This window comes from Mustela putorius, unplaced genomic scaffold (assembly GCF_011764305.1).
Source record: "Mustela putorius furo isolate JIRA1106 unplaced genomic scaffold, ASM1176430v1.1 tig00000551_pilon_pilon_pilon, whole genome shotgun sequence".
Classification (NCBI taxonomy): domain Eukaryota; kingdom Metazoa; phylum Chordata; class Mammalia; order Carnivora; family Mustelidae; genus Mustela; species Mustela putorius.
In genome coordinates, this window is record NW_025421412.1 from 3,705,638 (window position 1) to 3,728,817 (window position 23,180).

General features: G+C 42.4%; 1 protein-coding gene across 3 annotated transcripts in view; it reads right to left on the minus strand.

Annotated features, from left to right (window-relative positions):
• MYO16 (myosin XVI) overlaps positions 1-23,180 on the minus strand; it is a 481,948-nt gene that overhangs the window by 314,331 nt on the left and 144,437 nt on the right. For all 3 annotated transcript variants that reach the window (XM_045081327.1, XM_045081326.1, XM_045081325.1), the window contains exons 7-9: positions 22,124-22,249; positions 11,318-11,393; positions 8,563-8,716 (exon numbers count right to left, since the gene is read on the minus strand). In XM_045081327.1, coding sequence (XP_044937262.1) covers positions 8,563-8,716; positions 11,318-11,393; positions 22,124-22,249 — 356 coding nt within the window. The remainder of the gene's footprint in view (positions 1-8,562; positions 8,717-11,317; positions 11,394-22,123; positions 22,250-23,180) is intronic.

Genomic DNA, 23,180 nt, shown 5'->3' on the forward strand with positions numbered 1-23,180 from the left:
TCATTGCTATTTATTTCAACACTCATTAAACATTTACCAACCATGACAAAATATTTGATATGAGATTTTTTAAAAAAAATTAAGATGTACTTATTATCACAAGAACAAGAACTCAATAAAGAAAAGGAAACCCGGGGCACCTGGGTGGCTCAGTGGGTTAAGCCACTGCCTTCGGCTCAGGTCATGATCTCAGGGTCCTGGGATCGAGCCCCGCATCGGGCTCTGTGCTCGGCAGGGAGCCTGCTTTCCTCTCTCTCTCTGCCTGCCTCTCTGCCTACTTGTGATCTCTGTCTGTCAAATAAATAAATTAAAAAAAAATAAGTCTTTAAAAAAAAAAAAAGAAACCCATAAAGGATAAGAAATAGACCAAATTAATCGTCGTCTCATCAAAAACATGGACTACTGCTGCAAATGGACTTCAGGGCCGCCTCATCTCAGCTGAACTCTGGACAGTCTTCTCCCCAGCCTGAGAGGGCCGCCCTCTCTCTTCTTGGAGCGCTTACTTTAGAGAACTGCCGTTGTAAATTCTTCCTTTGTCCTTCTGAGATGCAAATATTCCACAGTCCCACAGTGTCTTTCTCAAGGACCCCAGAGACTTTCTGTTGGGATATGACCATCTGGATGGAGAGCAGGAGCCCCAGTCTCCTGGTTTCTATGGGAGGGAAGGAGCCTCACTTCCATAAACACCAACTAGCAAACTCTGGGGGGCCTCCTCGCAAGGACCCCCCTTCCTGCTAACAGCCCCGGGGCTTGAGCACAAGCTCATCCCAGCATTTGAAAGCTCTGAGTCAAGCTCACCCTCGCTCCTGGTACTGCAATAATCTTGAATAAAGTCTTCCTTTCACCTTTAATGCCTCTGGTATGATTTTTCTTTGACAATAATGAGTGAGTTTTTCATGCTTCTATGTTTTTCTGCATTTTCCAAATGTTCCTCCATGAGAAAATTTTATTTTGATTACATTAAAAAAAGAAGTATTAGAAATAGAAATTTATCTTTGAGAAACAGAAAAAAATAGGATTGAAAAGAGTATACTTTCTAAAGAAAGGTTTTGGTAGACAGATTCCCTAAACATAAATAAAATGAAAACCAACCATCCAAGGACAGTTCAGATCAAACTGGGGATAGATCATTTTAACCCGACTGTGGGCAAAAAAACCGCATGGGACTATACCAGTAGACAATCAATTTCTGAACGCTGCTGGATTTATTTAAGACTTACTGATTTCTATAAACATAAAAGGCATTTCATGCAGAGCAAATGTGCCTGTAGGAACTGAGATTTTATTTCTGAAAATGGAAACAGGAATATAATACAATAAAACTAACAAAAGCGACAATTATTGCCCATTAGGACTCTAGCAAATTTAGAAAACTATAGAAAACAAACAAAATTGACTATATTGGGCTATATTAGGCCAACAAAGAAAAAACTGAAACTGAAACAATTGTGTAGAAATGGCATCTGAGACTCCGTTATTTTGGTGGTGAGTCATGAACTGAGTGGAAAGTTCTCAATTTTAATCCTAAGAACACAGCTGCATAAATTACACACTATAAGGCATTTGGGTTTTTCTGCATCTACAAAATCATGATCCAAAGCTCACTTCTGAATGAAATGGCTCTTGGAGAGCTTTGAGTTAATTGATATCTTTGCCCCCCCCACCAATGACTTTAGTTTTTGTAATAAAAAAAAAAAAAAAAAAACAACTTAAAAAAAAACACTTGGAAAAAATACAACTTGTATTTAAAAAACAAAAATGTCAGGAGCCTGGGAGGCTCAGTCGGTTAAGCCTATGACTCTTGATTTCGATTTAAGTCTTGATCTCAGGGTCCTGAGTTCAAAAGCCCCATGTTGGGCCCCATGCTAGGTCTGGCTCTTTAAAAAAAAGGGGGGGGGGCGCCTGGGTGGCTCAGTGGGTTAAAGCCTCTGCCTTCGGCTCAGGTCATGATCTCAGGGTCCTGGGATCGAGTCCCGCATCAGGCTCTCTACTCATCAGGAAGCCTGCTTCACTTCCTCTCTCTCTGCCTGCCTCTCTGCCTACTTGTGATCTCTCTCTCTGTCATATAAATAAAAAAAATCTTTAAAAAAAAAGTCCATGTGTTTCTTACAGTTGAATTGGAAATGACCCTGTTTTTAAGACACTCTATACTCGTCTAGTAGTTTCAACAGGTATCTGCAAAGAAATTTTAAAAATCTAAATTAAAATAAGTTGAGCACAGCAGCCCTGTGAGTACATGAAGAGAGTTTCTGCATATGGTAGGTTATACTGTGAGCAGTGACTATCTAGTATACAGTTATGTTGCTGAATAGGTATTTAATGAATGATATTTTTATAAAACAACATTATCATCATTCATTTCAGTCAAGGAAATCTTTAATTATCTTCATTATTGGACTCTACCTTCTTCTTAAGCCAAGTCTAGTTCTCAACCAACTTTGGAAGGCCAACTAGTTATTCAACCATGCTTGAGGGACAGTGTAAATGATTTAAAATTAGAAACCAGATGAGATAATTCTCAGGGTTTCCTGATCTCTTTGTATCATGTGACATGTCTCTCCATCTCCCTCTGGGCCACAGAATTCATTCCTAAATTCACATGAAACCAACAGACAGCTTTATGGTCAGTTGGTAACACAAAGCTCCTTCCAAAGACTCTGATGAATCCTAGGCTGGGAGTCTGGTCCGACTTTACCTCAGGTGATGTCATTTTACTGTGAAATGGTCACGGAAGCTGCATTGATTTTGAAAATGGTCAGGTCCCTCAGCGTCAGGAGTAAATGCACGAGAATAATGCCTCACAGGAATAACCAGAGAGGTGGTGGTCGACCACCACGACCTGGGAATTAATGTCCAAGCACAACTGTGCCTCAGGCTCTACGAGTAAAAATGCACTTTCCAGGATTGCTTATGCAAGCACCCTGGACTAAATTATTAGGAGACAATTTCTGTCAAGAAAGTCCCCAGGTGTGGCGTTGAGGCATGGGTTAAAGGCTATGCCCTTCATTTGCAACTTCATGTATATATATATATATATGTGTGTATATATATATATATATATATATGTTTTTTATTTTTTCATTTTATTTATTTATTTATTTATTTATTTATTTATTTTTAGATTTGTATGACAAGATTGTGCACGCTGTGAGCCTGGGGAGAGACTTGAGATAATCTTCCTGAACCTGTTGCCACCTCAGGTTGGAGAGCATTTCCAAAGAATCCAAAGACTGTGGTTCTGATCGTGGCTGCTACTCACTCACTATCTCCATAGGTCTGTCACACCCCTGGGTTTCTGTTTCTCTGTAAGTAAAATGTAGATCATTATGTGTATCCCCCCTCAGTCATGGAGTTTAAACGAAGATCGGTGGAAATGATGACTGAAAGCACAGTGCTATGCGAATCATATTTCTTTTCATTGTGCAAGAAAGGCCATAGAAGAAATCCTTGTGAAGCCACAGACAGTTGGCTTGCTTTTAAGTAAATGCATGTTGAACTTGTTTCATAAAATGTAGCCCGTGGAAGGCTTTCCATAACATCGCCTCCATGCCTGCTGGGAGTCTCAGGTTTCACTGAGGTCCAGAAGGACACATTGCAAAACTCACATTCTGCCTCTTACAGATTCCCACAAGGTATTTCTCCTCATCAACGGCCACTTGGTCTATGCATCCTAGGACCACCCCCCCCAAGCTCCTTATCCTCGTGTCCTCAGACCCACTCAGATCTGCCTCTTTCCAGACTTCTCCCAGTCACATCACCTCTCCATCCCAGGTGCTATGTGACTCAGAAGCCCTGGAGAGCCAGCCCCACGCCAGTCTCTCAAAGCTGGTCATCTCTGGCATTGGATTTTTTCTATCAGCTGCTTAGAAAATAAGCTTTTCTCTATATGGTCATTTTCAGTTTGAAAGCACCAAGCTGGAAGCTTCATTCTCTTGTCTTAGCTTAGAGCTAGAAGTCCTTCATTCATCAGATTATTAGGCTGACAATTCACAGACGCATGAAGAGCATCTGCCTGCCTTTTTGTCACTTCTTGAGCGCTGATGTGGTCTCACATTGAGCCAGAGACTGCTGTGTTTCGAAAATACTAAGTCACGGAGCCATCAAGAACCACCTCATGAGACACTTCTGACCATCGTCATCACCTGTGGTACTGTAGCTCAACTCTGACACTGACTACCTGTAGCACAGAGCCTACAAGTTAAGGGCAAGGCTGCCCCCCCACTTCAGACACAGTCACAAGTTTGGGAGCCTCATGCTCACCCACACTTCTGACCAAAGAGTTACCAGCCCAAGGGCTCCCACAACTCCCTTCAGCTTGATAACCCACTAGAACAACTCGCAGAGCTCAGGAAGTCACTATACTCACAGCTTTCTTAGGGAGGGTATGAATTGGGATTATCCATGCACAGAGACCCTCAGGGTCAAGTGTGGGAATCAGGGCACATTGCCCCCCCCCCACCACACACACACAGAGGTGGCTACCCACCAGGACGCTCCCCTGGGCTTACACAGAGTCTTCTGGAGGTTTGGTTCCATAGATATGGTGGATTCTGTCACTGATCTCAGCCTCTGGTCCTCCTCCCCTCCCGGAGGCCAGGCTGGCTCACTGCTCAGTGCTTCCATCCCAGGACTGGGTTTTCTGGCATGATCAGCCCCCTACCCTGAGGTGCCTTGTTAGCCTAAATTCAAGTGCAATCCTAGGGATCCTGGACAGCAGAGGCAGACCTATGGGTTGGGAATTCCAAGGGCTGAGCTTCTCCCCTCCAGGAAGCAGTGAGAAAGGCCTGGGGAAATCCTTTACTAGACGGCACCCATAGTCTACACTGGAGGTGACATATGGCAACGACTCCGTTGAAGTCACGGAGGCCACCAGTCAGAGCCAGGATCTGAACTGGAATATGTGGCTTTGGGTCTCCGTCCATAAGGACCACAGTACATGGCCTCACAAGTCACCTCAGGGAGTGAGTGTAGACACTCAGAGAAAGCCAGACAAGGGTGTGAAAAGTAACATGGCGGCCACAGGGGAAATAACGGCCCCATGTTGTTCCATTTGACTTGAGCTTCCGCTTAAAAGCAGATCGGTGCTCGACTGTACTGCAAGGAGCCTTCGTGCTCCTCATTTCTGCAGAAGGGAAATGTCTTCCTGATTACAGACTATCTTCTTAAGTTGTCATATGAAGAAACGCTTAGGCTAAACTGACAATATTCCATGCCTGAAACTGACTGACCATAGCAGGGAACCTCAGATCACCCATTTCCTCTTTCAAGCCAAATTAGAAGTTTTCAAATTGCAAATAAAAATGACCTCCTCACTGAAACAACAGGGGAGTGGGTATATGTGCATGACAGGAGTCGAGTTACTCGAGTTCTGAGTCTTGGGGGGGGATGCAGAACATGGGATAGAACAGAAAGCATTTGTGTTACCCCCGAATCTAATAATACACTGTAGGTTAATTAAATTGGATGTAAATTTTAAAAACATTTTAAAAAGAAGTCCTTGTGTTGTGTGTATAGATATATCAAAACTGAAAACAATTATAAGTAAAGACAAAAAACATCATATGAATAAAAGATACAGCATAGGGAATACAGTGGGAGTACTGTAATGGCGTCTGGCGATGCACGGTAGCTGCCTTTGTGGCGAGCACGGCAGATATTGACATTGTGCCCCTGGAACTAATACACCATTGTGCGTCAGTGATAAATTAAAAACATTAACAACAACAACAACAAAAATGAAAGAGGGAGCGTACTTGTGTTCTTCTTCAGATTCAAGGCAATGACTCCCGTAAACACTGCACCAATCCTGGTGTCTGGTCAGGGGATGGGAACCGTCAGCTCTTGTGGTGAATCACTGAGCACCCACAGGTGTTTGGCCAATGACTCTACCCCACCAGGTACATGGAACTGCTGTGGTTTCCAACTCCAGGACCCATGAAAGAGAGTACTTGCAGCAAACGTGACCCACATCAAACTTTTCAAGGGTGACAGACCCTGGGAGAGCATTTCCATGTTCCACAGGGGCACGTGCCACCACAGCTGTCTTGTTAGCGGCGATCACCACACCCAAGAGACTGAGATCTACATCAGGACACGGGAGAGTGTGGGGAGGAGGCCAGAAGGCAAGAAAGCACAGAGCGGGGAATCACCGCAAGTATGGCAAGAAGCCTGAAAGCTTTACAGATGGGGAAGATTGTCTCTGGGAGGGCTCTGGAGTTGTTTAACCTGCTCATTTGGAAACATGAACCAAGAAAGTGAGGCAACACATAGACTGCTTAATGATGTTAACTCAATAGAAGATACCTTAGAAACATGGAAAATGAAATAGTTCAATAATGCAGAAATTTCCTTCTGATTAAATGTTTAACCAAAGGCAGGATGGCTGCTGGTGGTGGAGCATGGCAGGAGTCATGCTCTTGTCCTAACTCACTCAAGATTCAGCGCACAAACCCTCACAGGATGATCAACGCAAACTGATCCTGGAAAGGGAATTTGACTTGTATGTTGAGGTACCAGAAACCACTCAACTGTTCCTTAAAATTTTAACAAAATATATCCCAGGAAAATGTAAAAGGAGCGAGTTACCTGTAGAAGGGAAGGGATAGGAAGTTGGATGAAAAGTGAAAGACAGGAATGATAAATCAGATGAGGTAATGCGGGTTACATCCTCAGAAGGAGGCTGGCTGGTGACAGGTGGGAAAAGAGACTTTCTGGAGATAAGCACAGACTGCACCGAGAAGAAGAGAAGGCCGAGTAAGTTCTTACTAATCATTCACGTCTCCTACCGAAGAACATGCACTATTCTTTCTTGGGCAAGGTAATGAGATGACAGAAGCAGCAAGCTTCACGGGGATGCCTGGCCCTGCCTGCAGCAGGGAAACTGGCCAATGAGGCGAGACCCACTTGCTCTTTCCCCTTCTTCCTGGAGTTCTATTTTCTTCCAATTCCTTCAAGCAGAGGAACTTCTAGAAAGAGCTGAAGGGCAGGATTCACATTAAAAAATCCAGGTTATCAAACCATTCAAGAAGGCACTTGGTTTAAAGAAGGGCATCTTGGAGTTTCACAGAACTAGAGCATTTGTTTATTCTGACAGACGCAAAGGATAGAAATGGTTTGGGGAAAATTCAGCATCGCTGAGGTGAGGAGAGAGACAGAAGACAAAACCTTCCTGAACACCACGGCTAAACCGCGCACTACAGCAAAAAAAAAAAAAAAAATGCTGTTTGGTAAATTACCCACAAGAGATCTGTGAAAGAAATACATGCAAGTTTTATGTTAATCCTGTCAAAGCTCCGATTCATTTCACCTATGATCTCTATCGAAAGGACAATGTGTTAGGGGCGCCTGGGTGGCTCAGGCAGTTGAACGTCCAGCTCTTGGTTTCGGCTCAGGTCATGATCTCAGAGTCGTGAGATGGAGCCCCTCCTCAGGCTCCCTGCTCACCGCCGAGTCTCCTTGAGATTCCCCCTACTCCCTCTCCGTCTCCCTCCTGTTCTGCTCTCTCCCCCTCTCTCTCAAATACATCAATAAATAAATCTTTAAAAAAAGAGAAGAGTGTGTTAAAAATGTCCTTTTCAAGCTGAAATATTTTTTCCTTACATATTTCCTTCTTTTGTTGAGGTAGGATCCCTATAGCACAAAATTCACACTTTTAAAGTGTATAATTCAGTGCTTTTTAAAAAAAAGCATATTCAGAAATTTGTATCACATTTACTTCTAGGACACTGACATCATCCCCCAAAGAAACCCCCCACCCAGTAAGAGTCATTCCCCATTGCTCCCCTCCTGGCAACCACTAACACGCATCTGTCTGTGGGTTTGCCCATTCTGGACACCTCACACAGTGGGGATCACACAACATGGGGCCTTGCTGTCTGCCTTCACTCACTCCGCGTAAAGTTGAGGTTCACATTTGCTGTCGCACGTATCAGTACTGAGGAGATGGTTTAGGCAACCAGAAGCCATTAAGTTTTATACTTTAGAGAGAAAAAAGTGGATATTTGTATTTCCTACTTTAGAAATTTAGCCATTACCAGGGTCACGGGAAATCTTCCAAATCCAGTGACTTAAAAACGTGGAATACAGTTAAACTATCATCTTTGGTCTCATGGTGCCACACTTGATCTATAACTAAAATAATAATGTTTAAAAGAATCAGAGGAGAGGCACCTGGGTGGCTCAGTGGGTTAAAGACTCTGCCTTCAGCTCAGGTCATGATCTCAGGGTCCTGGGATCGAGTCCCGCATCGGGCTCTCTGCTCGGCAGGGAGCCTGCTTCCTCCTCTCTCTCTCTCTGCCTGCTGCTCTGCCTACTTCTGATCTCTGTCTGACAATATAAATAAATAAAATCTTCAAAAAAAATATTCAGAGGATTTTTCAGAAAATGAAGCTAAACTCATCACTGTCAACAAGTACTTGTTGGTAAAGACAGTAACATTCAGCTTCAATTCAGTTATGAACTCTGTCTTCATACTGACTAGAAAATGGTTGGCAGGGATGGCAGAGAAAATAATCTCCGCACGCAAGGGCTTGGAAGTCGGCTCTCTACAGGGAAGGCACTTACAGCTTGCTCGAGAGAGCGGGGAGGTCGTGGAGGATCTCTTCATAGGGCTCCTCGGAGGCCAAGGCAGGAACACATAAACGCTCTTTTACCCTTTCTTCCCAGGCAACCTCGGCTTTCAACAGCATTTCCTCAATAAACTCAGATGCAGCGATATCTACAAGAAGCAAGAGGAACATCAGGAAAAGTGGGTGCTGAGGTCACAGAAAACGGTTCCCTTTCTGTAATCCAGGCATGCTCAGAACGTGAAAATTGATCGGAGCAAAACGAAAAACATGAAGGGTTTATGGTAGGAATGAAGCTGCAGTACCGTCATTTGAAAAAGCGGTCTCGTTTTATATGGGTGGCATATTTAGTTACAAAGGAAATGCAAAAATGTAGAAATAATATTCACCGAATGGTGATGTGTAAAATGTAAAATCACAGAGAAGCTAAGCTTGAAAGAACGTGATGTTATTTTCATTCTCAGTGCAACTCTCCTTCATCTTGATGAATAACAATCAAAATGATGAAAATGGTTACACATTCCCCAGGACTGGCTTACTGGAAAACTTAGAGTAGGCATTCTTTAAGCATCCATTTGTAGACGTACCAATAAATAGCTGAATTCTGAAAACAGTGAGTCTAGACTCTGTGATCTGTTGTTTCAATCTGAAATATAGTTGTACTTCCTTATGTATACATACCACATGTCAACAGTGACATCTGAATACACCTGGGCAGCAACATAGACGTGCATTACTCAAATGAACACTTACTAACAACTGAAACTGGAAATCAAAAAATCTTGAAGAAAAATTCACCTTAGTAACAACTGGGAACTTAATGGCCACAACTGCTTCTTTTCAATCCTTGTGACTGAAGTGCATGACCACTTGTGTCTACAGATTTATGTGGCTTGATGGGCTGGAGGAGTTAATTCAGCCACCACGAGAAGATGTTTATGCCAAGATTTTACCACCATCTCATCTAGGTCAAATCATATCCAGTAACAAAGAGGAAGTAGCCCGGCTTCCTCACCTTGGGTGATTATGTCTGTCCTACCTAATGACTACACCCCAAACGGCTTTTTTTATCTGTTCCCCAGATAATTTTTTATGTATCCACTCCAAATTCAAGAAACACAAAATGGCAAGATTCGAATATAATACTGTGATGATTTTCTTCTGCTCAGTCATAATCTGGGTGTCTACTTTCCTGTTCTCTGTGCTATTATTTTATCTGGTTCATTATTCATGCTGCTGGATTAGATGTTGGTCCCTCCCACATTTACTCAGAACCCTCGCTGCATTATAGCTCTTTGTCCCTTGTGGTGTGTGAAAGAAGCATTTTCCTTCAATCAAGAAACGATTGTTGAGAGTCTTCTACCAGTCCATCACTGTGTCTCTTTGGACCAACAAGGCATGGAAAATGGACTACACTGAGGGTAGACTAGGCATGGCCAACACCGGCAGCCTGTCTAAGACAGCCATCCTATCCTGAGGTGGCCAGGGCTGAGGTCAGACCAGACATTTAGTCACGCCGTGTCCTCTAGGACTGTGGGTTGCCTTGGGTGTCCATTTCAGCACATTAAGGCCTACCACACTAGACCTAAAGGGGGAAGTGTGACACACTGGAGTCCATGTGGTCAAGGGTCAATCGTATATTCCCTTCTCTGGGAAAGAAGCCAGGGATGTGATTTTGACGAATGTGACAAATGTTAAATGTGACATGTTTCACAATAGATACATTAAACAAATAGAAAAATCCACACTTTTCTACTTGCTCTTTTAATATTTATCATGAGACATGCCTTTGTCATTAATACCAAGATTACTGCACTCTCGTTAACATCAGTCCACGCCCAAAGTTTGAAGCTATCATAGTATCTTAGAGTCTCATTTGTTAAATCTTCAGTTTATTTTAACAGGTAAGATGAATAAACATTAAACACCCTTTAACTTCAAAAAAACAAGAAATAGAGCAAATCTCTCACCCTGTCTTAAGCTGGAGGTTTATCATGTCATTATACTCCTACAAATGTATCCAATGAGAAATCTCAGTCATAAAGTGCTCACTTAGTACCTTCAAGATTTTTATAGCAACGTATGACCTGTGTACCCTTTTCTTTGTTACTTAGAATTCTTATTTTTTTTAAAAAAAAAAAAACTGACGAATACATTTGTTGTTCAAATTGTAAAAGCTAGAAAATGAATGCAGCATCCCTGTTTTTAAATTAGTAGGTGAACATTATGAAAGAACAGTGGTAAAAAGAACTCTAGAAATGTTCAAGAGATACTTATCAAAAATGGAAATATTCAATTAAGATTGTGAGACTTTTAAATTAGCTGGAGGGTATCAGTCTCAATTCCTTGCATTATACCTGTCTGTGCAGAAAAAAAAAAATATATATATATTATTTAAAATTACCCTGACGAAAAGGTGTGTATTTGAAATGATAAGAAACCAGTGAAAGAACAGCAAAAATATATTCAACAGTAATTGCCACTGAAGGGATCACTGCGCGGGAAGTTGAAAGCCCGAGAAGCAAATTGCAGGCAAGTCCAAGGGCCCCGAGGATGGGAACCAGCCTGTAAGACCCTTTTGCGAAGGAGCTGGGCAAGGGGCTTCGGGAACAGGGCTTGGGTGGAGCATGTGCACAGAGCTCCCAGGGGAGGCGGCCTCACTTGGCAGCCACGCCTGTGATGGATGAACAAGTTCTGGTAGGACAGGAAGGAGTCAGTGGCCGCTCACCGGTCCCAGGACTCTCATAACTTACCTGAGGGCTTCTCTTCATTGCAGTTCAGAAGGTTTGGGTTTGCCTGATGCATCAGAAGAAGCTTCACCAGGTTTGTCTGAAACAGTAAAGTTTACTGAAATAAGATTCCCCAGAGAGAGCTACAGAAGCGTGGTCTCTAGGGGGCTCCTTCCAGCCTGCTGGAGGGACAAGGCATGAACACATCCCACCGTAAACGTTTCTCACTCTCTCCACTTCTAGTTTTCCCAGCTCCTTTTTAAAAAAGTGAAAGACATTCAAACCAAAAATTACTTATCAAAGGAGGGATAAATTGCTGGGGATTTGAAAATGCTCACTTAACACCTTCCTCATTTATTTTAGGGCATCTGGTGGGAGGAATTACACCTTATATGTGTTTTGTTTTAATTGAGCGACTCATTAACGTCTCACTGGTCCTGTCCCATCACTGGAACCCCGCAGACAATATGAACTAAAGTCACGGGGGGAGTTAGGAAAACTTAAATCTTGCACTGTAAGAAAGGAAGAAAGCAACCTGATGAGAGGTTAATATATTCTTTAAATCTTATTATAAAATATAAACTCAATGAGTATATATGTGTGCATGAGCCCTGAAAGAGAAGTATGAAATGATTTCCAGGGTATCCAACTTTTTTTTTTTTTTAAGATTTATTTATTTTAGAGAGGGAGAGCATGGAGGGGAAGAGCAGAAGGAATGGGAGAGATGGAATCCCAAGCAGACTCCTCACTTACAGCAGAGCCCAACGTGGGGCTCAGTCTCACCACCCTGAGATCATGACCTGCGCAGAAATCAAGACTCAGACATTCAACCAACTGAGTCACCCAGGCACCCCCAACTTTTTAAAATAAGTCATGCATGGTATCTTTCTGTGTTTCTTCCCAAAATTATCCCTCTCCGTATTTCTCAGAGTTGGCCGCTGTCATGAATTTTGGGCTATCACTATGATTTCTTTATACATTTCGCCCTTATGTATAGGAGCACCTCCCAAACAACATATCACTCAGTCTGTGTGTGACACGTGGAGAAGTGGAATCTGCATGTGTATATTCATAGACGCCTTGCTTTCATGACTTAACCCTGCATTCTGAGAGTCATCAAAGGTGATGGACAAGATTCATTCATTTTGTCAGCTACAGTATAACTGCACCGTACAAATATATCATAATTTACGTGCTTTCCTCCCTGGGCTTTCAAGCCATTTGCAGTCATTTATTTTTACAAGTAATGTTGCTACAACTGTTCTCATTTATTTTGGTGCACGCGTGCCAAGGTCTCTTCAGGACGCAAGCACGTGGACCGAAATTGCTGGGATAAAGGTCTGGACACCATCAACGTGGCTTAGATAGCTCTAGCTATTTTCCAAAGAGCTCAAATGCCCGCCCCATCCCCAACAAGACATCCTGCTGCTCTGCACTCTACTTAATAACTTTGCTTCTGTGCATTTGCCTATCGCTAGATTCACTTTTTCTCCAACACTTAATATGGTCATTTTTAGAAATTTAGCTCTCATACCAGGACTGAAGTAATATTTCAGTCTGGTTTAGCTTACTTCTGTGATGACAAAAGATACCGAACACCTTTCCACATGTTGAGTGGCCCTCCTCGGCTTTCTCTGGGGAAGTGTCTGTTCAAGACTTCTTTGCCCGTTTATTACTGAAGTCTTTATCTTTGCTTTAGTGACCTCTGTTCTTCATATGTCCTAGATACGTTTATCAGATACGTGTATCGCAAATATTTCTCCCCATTCTGTGGTGTCTCCATTCATATCCTTGAAAATGCTTTTTTTTAAAAAAACAGAAGAGTATTTTAACTTTGTTCTGCTTTTGTGAAAGTGTAACATCTGTATTGTTTTTTCAAGCAGTCAACACTCTATTTTCAAAATAACTATCCACTCAGAGGCCATGACAACATAATACTATATTTTCTCCTAAAGGCTGTATAATCTTAACTTTTATATGTATGGTCCATCTCAAGTGAGTTTTTGCAAATGACAGAGAAAATCTCAAATTTATTTTGGTCCAGCACCTATTCATTTTTCTGCACTATTTCTTGAAAATACTTTTTTTCCTCTCACTGAATTGCTTTGGTAACTTTGTGGAAAATTAATGGACAATACATGTCCCTGCCTATTTCATTGATCTATCTGTCTATCCTTACTGTACTTCCTGACCACTTTGATTAGTGCAGCTTGGAGTCAGTATAGAAATCTTGTAAGTGAAAGACTTATAGTAAGTCTTGAAAAAAGTCTGTAATTTTCTTATTTTTTAAGATAATTTTTTCTATTTAGGTACTTTGTAGCTCCATATAAATTTTAGAATGAGCTTTTCAATTTCTAAAAAAAAAGGCTTAGGATTTTTATTGGAATTGCTTTAAGTGAATACCATATTAATTTTATATGGCTTTTAAAAATGTCACAAATTTAGTAGTTTAAATAAGAAAAATTATCTTACAATTCTATAGGTCAGCAGTCTGACACAGGGCTCACTGGGTTAAAATTGGGGTGTTAGCAGCACTATTTTCACTCTGGCTCTCAAGAAAAATCTGTTTCTTGCCTTTTCCTGCTTCTAGAGGCAACTCAAATTCCTTGGCTTGTAGCCGCTTCCCTCAATTTCAAGCCAACAATGTTGCAGGTGTCTGCCCTTTTTTCATAAACACACTCCCTATTTGCATGCAATGGCCTTCATTTACATGACCACGCCCAAATTTGCAATAACAACACCCCACATTTTTGCATAGCCACACCCCCCCCCAGGGACCCTGAGCCAGGAATTGTTCTCTGCTTTTAAGGCCCTGTGTGATGAGATTGGGTCCATCTGGGTAACCCAGGAAAACCTTCCCATCTCAAAATCCGTAACCAATCAAAACTGCAAAGTTCTTTTGTCTTTTCAGGGAACAAACATATTGACAGGCTTTGAGCTTCAAGGTGCGGACATCTCTGAGGGCTACTTTTCGGCCTTCCACAGAGATCTTAAAACTATTCACTGTCAAAGCACATGATTATGGCTTACTCCTCCATTTTGGGGGTCTTCTTTAATTCCTCACCGCAGTGTTCCATAGTTTTCACTGTAGAAATTGTCTGTTAAAATATTCTGTTAAGTATATTGTTCTGTATTTTATGTTTTTAATGCTACTGTAAACAACTTGATCAATGCACTTAATGGGTCTAGTCTTTCCATTTTTTGTGGATTCCTTTGGCATTTCATCGTCCTTTCTCCTTTCCCAACTTTGTCCTTTGTTTCTATTTCTTGCTTTATTATATTGATAAGAATGAGACTGGCTTTTCCGATCTTGGATTTTGCTATTGTAACACGCGCTGTGGCTCTCCTCACACACAGAACTTCACATCCAGGCACACAAGACATCTCCCTGACCACCGATGATTGTTCTGGTTGGTATTCTCATTAAAAAATTAATTAGATTTCAAACAGTCTGCTCCTTGTTAGCTTTCCCAAAGCCCATTCAAAAATCAGTGTTTGATTTTTGCAGAATATGGATTATATCAGTAGCATTTAAATTATATTACAGTGCTTATATATAGAAGTTTGTTTTTATTTCCAAATATAGAGTTTATTAAAGGGAGACATTCTATTGAAATATGAAAAATAAAATATAGAGAGCAGTTTCCCAGGACATTGAAATAGGTACAGGAAAGAGCTTTGTTTTATATTAAAGATGAGAGTGATGTATTTGCATTTAAACCACATGACAGGGAAGAAGGAAAAGAAAGACAGACAGGCAGAGGGAGGGAAGGGTAAAAGAAGGAAAGGAATTAGAAAAGGAAAAAAAAAAAAAACCAAAACCAAAGTGAGCTAAGATTGCCTTTGGCTTTCCCAAATCTGAAAGAACAGTATAAATCTAAATGCTTTTATATCTCTGCAAAAATGTCAGACACACACTTAACAATTACTTGGCGACTGCAAATGCAATTCAGTGTGTCCAGGCCTCCAAAGAGAAATGTGCCATCTCTCAGAAAACCACTTCTCTCCGCAGCCTCTCCTAGAACCCCAGAAAGCATTTCAGTAACAAAAGCAAAATGTTTCCTCCAGGAAAATCTTTAGCAATAAAAGCAACTCCATTTTATTTCAGACCCATAAAGAGAGGCATTCATGTGTGGAAGGAGGAAGCCTCTCTCATTTGGGGAATTCTTTCTTTTTTTAGAGCCAGTTTTTCCCATGTGCTTCCGATCAGAAATCGGGGAGGCCCGTCACAGAACTAAATTAAACAGGCCCGTGCTAATTTCAATTACTCTCCTCCGGAACATTTGCTTTACCCTCTCAAAAGACCATTAGGTAAATTGCTTCAATTGTGAGTAGGTCGGGTGTGTAACCCAGTAAGAATTCGTCACCACCAGTACAAGACCGCTACAATCACCAAAGGCTCCGGAGGATAAGGCGACTGTGTGTGTGTGTGTGTGTGTGTGTGTGTGTGTGTGTGCTGGGGGTGGTGAGGGCGGAAAGAGAGACCCTGCAGGCTGAATGAAAATGCACTTAGGCTGAAATTCAAATCCACACAGTTTCACTGGACATGGACTTGTTCATTCTTTGGAGAGTTGTCCTTCAGTGCGATGAATTCAGCAAAATTAATTCCTTGATGGTCATTTAAATGGCCCCTTTAAAGAGCTGAACCACGACGGTGAGCATCTGGACGAAGCTGGTTTCTAGCTCAGACGCTAGAGGAGCCTGTTCCCTTCATCTAGTAACAAGAAACTGAAGCGTTCAAGGTCCCAGAACTCCCAATGCGTGCTTCCTGCCCCTGCAGGATTTCAGCTGTGAAATACAAAACCACCTAATAAGTTACTATTATCCCTACTTGTGGCCCAACTGTGATTGCACATTAGACCCAAGAGCTCTGCCTCCATCGCTGAGAACACAGGCTCTCCGATCCCGCCAGTACCTGCGGGTCCCTCCAGAGCCCGTCCCTCCCGCCGCCCACGTGGCAGCCTCCTCCTCCTGCATCGCCTCCTGGTCAGCCTCCTTGATGACCTCTCACGCTCCCCAGCAGGTGCTGCCTGCGCTGCTCACCCTTGGCTGGAGTCCCTCGGCCCACGTGCCTTTTATCTGGGGCGCCACCGACAGACCTGTGTACCTGGGGACCGTCCCTCCACTGGGCAGCCTGCGCCTGTGAGCTGGTGGGCTCATAGCCCACTGCACAGGAGCAGCCTCAGTTGGCTGGACCAACGGGCATCTGCAGCTCTAGGGCAGACGCAGGCTCCCTTGTTCGTGAACAGAACTGTGTGTCCTGGATGGGGCCCCACGCTGATAAGAAATGGCACTGTCTGCGCACTGGGTCATACAGACCAGAGGGCAGTGCAGGCACACGAAGGCAGGTGTCCTGACGAGGTACGAACACACGGGGACCACATCGGATGCACAGGGGAGCATCCTCCCTGGAATCTGAGCAACTGGGAGAGGGGCCACTTAAGTGGCATCTCCGTGTGGTCCTCCACGTTAATACTGAACCACTGCACAATTTCAGGAAGAGCAAAGAACACAACAGGAGGCACATGGTGGCATCGTCCAGAAAACGGAAGTGGTTGAGTTCCTATACAGGTGCCAGTCTGATGGGGGAGGCCGGGGAAGGCAGCTGGAGAAGGAAGCAGACGCCCCGCCACAGGGCACTGGCACCCTGTGTCACGGAGTGCATGTTTCCTGTCCCAGCAGTACGAAGGACGTTGTGTGGAGACACTGTGATGACACCTGAGCTGACAACGCTTAGGTGTGCAGGAGTGGGGACAGGGCTGGCGGGTGGGTGGCTCCCCAGGGAGGGAGGCTGCTGGACCAGATGGGGCCATGGTTTCACCTCACAGAGCCCCAGGCAATTCTTACTTGGAAGCTCGCAGGCTCGGGAGGTTGTTGCGTACTGGAAGATGGGGACGAGCTAGGAGGAAGGGTGATGCCCAGTGCTGTGGTGAGTAAACGACACATGGGAAGGGCAGCACCCTGGGGGGCTGGGAAATGAGCTGACCATTCCCTTTGTCCACGAGAGCAGCAGGAGGGCAGGCGGGTAGAGATCACCCACCTGGCAGGGGTGCTCAGGGGTCTGCAACGTGAGAGGGAAACAAGAGGCAGCTTTGGGGAACCGTGAGCATGGAGGGGGCTGGAGGCTGCAGGGTGGGGATTCCCTAAGGACTAGTAAACACTGAGAAGAGAGGGAACCCCCAGAGCGCTGAGCCCGTCAACAGCATGTGCTCAGAGGGATGACTGGAAAACCAGAGAGTGTCTTCATGTTCTCCCAAAGAGAAGAAATAAAAAAACAAAACAAAACAAAACAAAAAAAAACGAACAAACAAAACCCCTGAAGATTTCTCCATTCTTATGAACTTGGGCAAAAATGTTTTTGAGAATGAATGCAAATGACTCCTTTGAACATCAAGATATGCAGGCTGTGTGACAGAAAATGCTTTTGAAGGGGAGGGTGTTTAGGCTTCGGCATCTGTAGCTACTTTCCTGTCTTCTGTTGTAGCGTGACCAATCCTATCAGAAACGCTAAAAATATGCAGAAGGCTAGAATCAAATTTTATGTACGACTCATGAAAGTACTATGAAACCAAAAGACATCAGTCACATAAATTAGTCAGTCCCCAGTTTTACACAAGAACAAGCATCTCCCTTTCCTCGCTGGAAAGCTAACGTATTTATAAAGGGGAATGTTAAAGTATATACGCCATCCCGGTCTAAGTGTCGATAAGGAAAGCCGCTGAAAATTATGAACCACCTTCCCCGGAAAGGTATTTGTATTTGCAAGATATTGATAAGAAAGTGAAATTGCTGTGAATGTCTCCAAAAATGCCATTAGTCTTTTACAATGTTAGCATTTCTAAAACTTTTTTCTAAACTGAGACATACTTATTTACGGTAAATTTCTTCAGAGTTATAAATCTCCCATGCATATAACTTGAAATTCACATAAAAGCTATTTCTAAATTATTTCCAAAATGAATACTAAATAGCATTTTTACAAGTGAATAATTTTTAAATATTATTCTATATATCATATGGTATTTTCCTGACAGAATAATTGAGATACAATTGATTCAAAATCTATTAATATAAATCTGTTAGTTGTCTTCGTAGTCTGAATTGAAGAACCATAGTTTGGTTTTGGTGTCATATATTCCACCAGAAAAGCCCCCGTCTGCTTCTGTATGTTAGAGCTTTAGCTTCGAGTTCTTGGTTGATGGATCTGCCCCCTCAGTCCCTTTGGTTACTCCGCAGGGCACCGACCGAGCAAGAGGGCAAGAGGACACGCAAACTATCCTCGCGGCTGGGAGCTTATATTCTGGTAACCCTGCTGAACAGGGTTGATGGAGCAGAATGGAGAAGACACATGAGATCTTCATCTCTCCTTGGTACATAAATGTATAAGGAATTAGGAAATACTGAGCTAATGGCTAGTCATTTTTGAAAGAAGCAGAGGATAAAGTGACATTGGTTTTTAAAGCTGCCTCATTTGAACACTAATCATGGCCATTGCCAGAAACCCTGCATCGGATATCATCCGTACAAATCTCACAACTGAATCAATGACCAGGATATACGCCAAGTGGTGCTCAGCACGCATCTTCCGTATCTGCCATCATCACTCCCCAGAACCCCCGAGCTATGTAAAAATCCCCCTTTTAACAGAGGTGGACGGTTCACATTCATAGAAGACCCTGGGGCCAGACTACCGGGAAGGAGGATTAGGGAGGCTTGCTGGATCCGCTCAGCCCCTGTTCAGAGCCCGTGAGCAGGCGTGTTCCTCAGAACAAACCCGGCAAAATATGGGTCAGGAAGAATCGGTCACATCAAGACACGTTCAATATGCAGAATCAAAGATCCTAGTAGACATGCTACAAGAAAGTCATATAAAAGCATCTTTGTTTCTCTTCCACCACAGATGGGTTTCATGTGAAAATAATCATAAATTAACTTCCTTTCATTCCTCTCTATTAAGCTGCAGGAGACTTTCAGAAGTCAGTAATTCTTTTGAAACAGAGCAGCTGTTTTAAACCATCCCAACCTATACTGGTTCTTTCCTATCTTCCCTTCTAATTACAATAAACCCAAGAAGAACTCTGAAGTCTAGCCCAGACCCAGGGTTTCCCAGCCCATCTTTAGGACAGAAGATGGCCTGGTTTGAGGCATCCCTCCCACATTCCAGATGTGTCCCTCAGACAACATCAGGTGAGTCCAGCACCACAATCTGCTAACACAAAGTGCCAGGGCAAGTACTCTTCTCCCACTGAGCTGAGATCCTCTCCCTGATGAGAGTCAAGGGTAGCTGGGAGGAGGGCCCCTGTAAGAGGGAGCATACCCCAGTGAGCCCCTAGCCCCAAAAGTCTTTTGTCCCTGCAGAGACCCCCCCCCCCACCTTATCTTAAGACACAGGGTAGTCTGGCTTGGGAAAACCTCTTCTTCCACCCCTTTGGGGACCCTGGAAGAAGAAGTGAGGATCCCAGGAGCACCAGATGGGCCACGTAGACCAAAAAAACCCCACAAAGGGTCTGAAAATTAAACTGCTACTGGAACTACAACCTCCTGAAGAAGACCAGGTCTGCATATCAAACGTAAACAGGAGAATTAAACTAGAATATTTATACAGAACTGAGAATCTCTGAACAAATTAGCTGAAGTGTCTGAAAATACAATTAAAAATCACTTGTCATACCAAGATCAGGAAATCACAACTTGAATGAGAAAAGATGAAGAACTGATAAGATGAATCATGCCACAATCATCTGATGATGAGGGTAAAGCAGATCTCATGAGAATGCTTCAACAAGCAACTACAAATCCTCTCGAAACAAATGAAAGAAGAGGAGATTCCATCGAAGACATAGAAGGGACAATACAAACCAAATGGAAATCATAGAACCAAAACATGCAATAACAAGTAAAATACACCAAGTCCTACCAAATATTTCATTTGACCTGCAACCAAATCAAACAAAAACTACACACTGGCTTCTGAAAAAAAAAAAAAAAAAAACAATTAAATGTCTAACAACAGCTGAAATGATGTATTTAGTCCAAGGCATGTCTGGGTTTTTTGTTTTTTTTTTTTCTTTAAATACTTTATTTATGTATTTGACAGAGAGAGAATGAGCATAAGCAGGAGACAGGGCAGAGGGAGAGGGAGAAACAGACTCCCTGCTGAGCAGGAGACTGATGTGGGGCTCGATCCCAGGAACAAGGATCATGACCTGAGTCAAAGGCAGAAACTTCACCCACTGAACCATCCAGGCACCCCCCCAAGGAATGTCTTTAAAAAACTTGTTAAAAATAGTCCTATTCTCCCATTAGCTTATCAAAGTGGTTAAAGGGAACCAATTTGGTATTCTTTGAAATGAACCCAATCTGAACTCTAAAAGTCCAATCAGAAAAATGGGAAAAATAATGGGTAAAATGAAAGCCTTAATTAATTTAACTGTAGTAAGCAGCGTTCTGTCACATTTTACCAAGCTCTCACTCACTTGCAGATGTAGCTCCTTCCAGAGGGATCCCTGACGACAAGGAGCATGTTCTGATAATTCACTGGTTACCATTTCTTCTGCATGGGCCAACAGGTTGTATTCAAGGAAGCCAAACTTGCTTCTGTGTTTGCTTCTGTACTTTTTACTAAAGACAAAACCTGACACCCAGTGTCTCCCAGTGTGCTATGGTGCTAGAAATGCAGCACTAGTGTGTTCATGGTGCATGGCGATTACTCTACTCCCATGATCTACTGGGGGGACCTGGGACCCCTAGCCCCTAGGACAAGTGACTCCAGCTACCTGCAGTCTCCTCGCCTTGAACCATCCATTTACTTACACAAACATTCATTTGCTAAACACAGAGTTTGGGGTACTTAATAAAGGGCCTGTTGGAAATATTTATTAACAAATGATACTTTTCATAAAGGAAATGTTGCCAAAGCAAATAATGTTTTTATTATTTTGAAAAACATCTCCTAAGCAATGTGCTTTCTCTAAATTGTGAAATGTAAATGGTATCCATTATTTTAACAACAGCCATGCTCGGATTTTATGATGGATATTTTGTGTACCCGTTGGTACCTAAGAGACTTGACTTACTATGAACCTAAGGGGCATGACCTGTTACCCTAGACCAATGTTTGAGAATCAACAAGTTTAACCTAAATCTCCATATTTATGTAACAATGAATTCTCTTCCAAAACAGAACTACTCAGGCTTTCTCCAACACAAAATATTGTGTATTGTATAAATAGATTTCAAAATTAAATATTATGAACACTGTAGTCACATTCACCCACATAAAATCATTTAAAAGTCATTTTGTTTCTTCCTGATGATGTCATGGTAGCTGGTGAGAAAGTAATTTGTGCAATAGTAACTCAAGTTGTATCAGCTATGACGAAAAACCTATTCACAGAAAAAAAAAATGTGCTCCTCATTCTTCATTCTTCAAGGAAAAATATAATTTATAGTGAAAAACTAAAACATAAAACAGAATTCTGCTTTACTTCTACAAACTATAGAGAACAAATAGAATTACTAACGATTCATGAAAATATGAACTACGTAAGGACTATGTAATGTTAAGAAAATAGTAAGCCCATCCTATGAAACATGTTTTTGATTTTGTCTATCTCTCCAACAATTCTGACCACAATGTGCAGAATCCCGAGGACGGCATGTTTTATGCATCCTTCCAAAAGATCATGGTTTCTTTCCACCGTAAAAATAATGGCAACATGGGCTGCCATTGAAAACCCAGTTTCATCCTGACTGTGCACAATTTAAAAATTTGAATGATGTATTCATTATAGAATGATTTAAAAACAATAATTTAGGAGATCACTTTACCTGGCCATACTTTGCTGCCAAATGGAGTGGGGTCCAGTACTGATTATCTGTGACATTCAGGTCCCCACCATGCTCCAGGAGAAGGGCCACCACCTCCTTGTAGCCGCTGGCACACGCCATGTGTAACTGCAGTGAGGGAATACTTTGTTATAGAACTTCAAAAAAGAAGCAGTGACATCAAAACAGCTTATTCAGTGAGCTGTTTTGAGAGCTAACAAATTATGAAATATAAAATACCTTTAAAAAGAAGAACATACCTGCAGTTTTAGTTATTTGATGTAAGTGGACAGTATCCTTCTTGGAACAAAGGCTTATGGCTTAATTATTGTTTCCCCTCGGACCCAGACAACGTGCGATTTTTCATGCAATTCCCATTTCCCTCTTTAGTGTCCTCTGTACCGGAATCTGAGCACTTTTGCATACAAAATGCAATAACTGAACGCTTTACCCTCTTCTCACCCAAAAAGTCAAACACGTAGTGACCGGCTCTGAAATTCTAGCCCTGTAATTGTGCGACTGGAGGAGATTCGAGGACATATATGACAGCAGGAGATGTGATCATCTTGGTGCTTAGGAACAGGAAAAATGGGCCGACACACTGGAAAGGACGAGTTAATCCCAACAGACCTTAAAATGATTATGTGGTTCTCCTCCTCCTGCTCCCAGGTTCGCTCATGAATGCAAGCTTAGCTCAGGAAGGAGGACTCAGAGGCTACAACCAGGAGGTCAGGTTTAGAGAACGATTCAGACTTTTCAGGTGAGGTAATTCCCGCTTCCAGCATAGAAGCCTCGATTTGTAGTTGAACTGTCATTTAAACTGGGTTCTTAAGTAACTACGCACTTGATTTCATGAGCATAATAATATGAAACTATATAGAAGGAAAAAGAAAAACAATATAAAAGTAGTAAAATCAATGATTTCTTCTTGGTCTTGTAGCGTGGAATTTTGTACCTTTCTGTCTGTTTTTATTAAAAAGATAAAATTACAATAAAGTCAAAAGGCTTATTAAATGTGTGTACATATATATTAATAAAATCCAGCAAAAACATTTGTTTT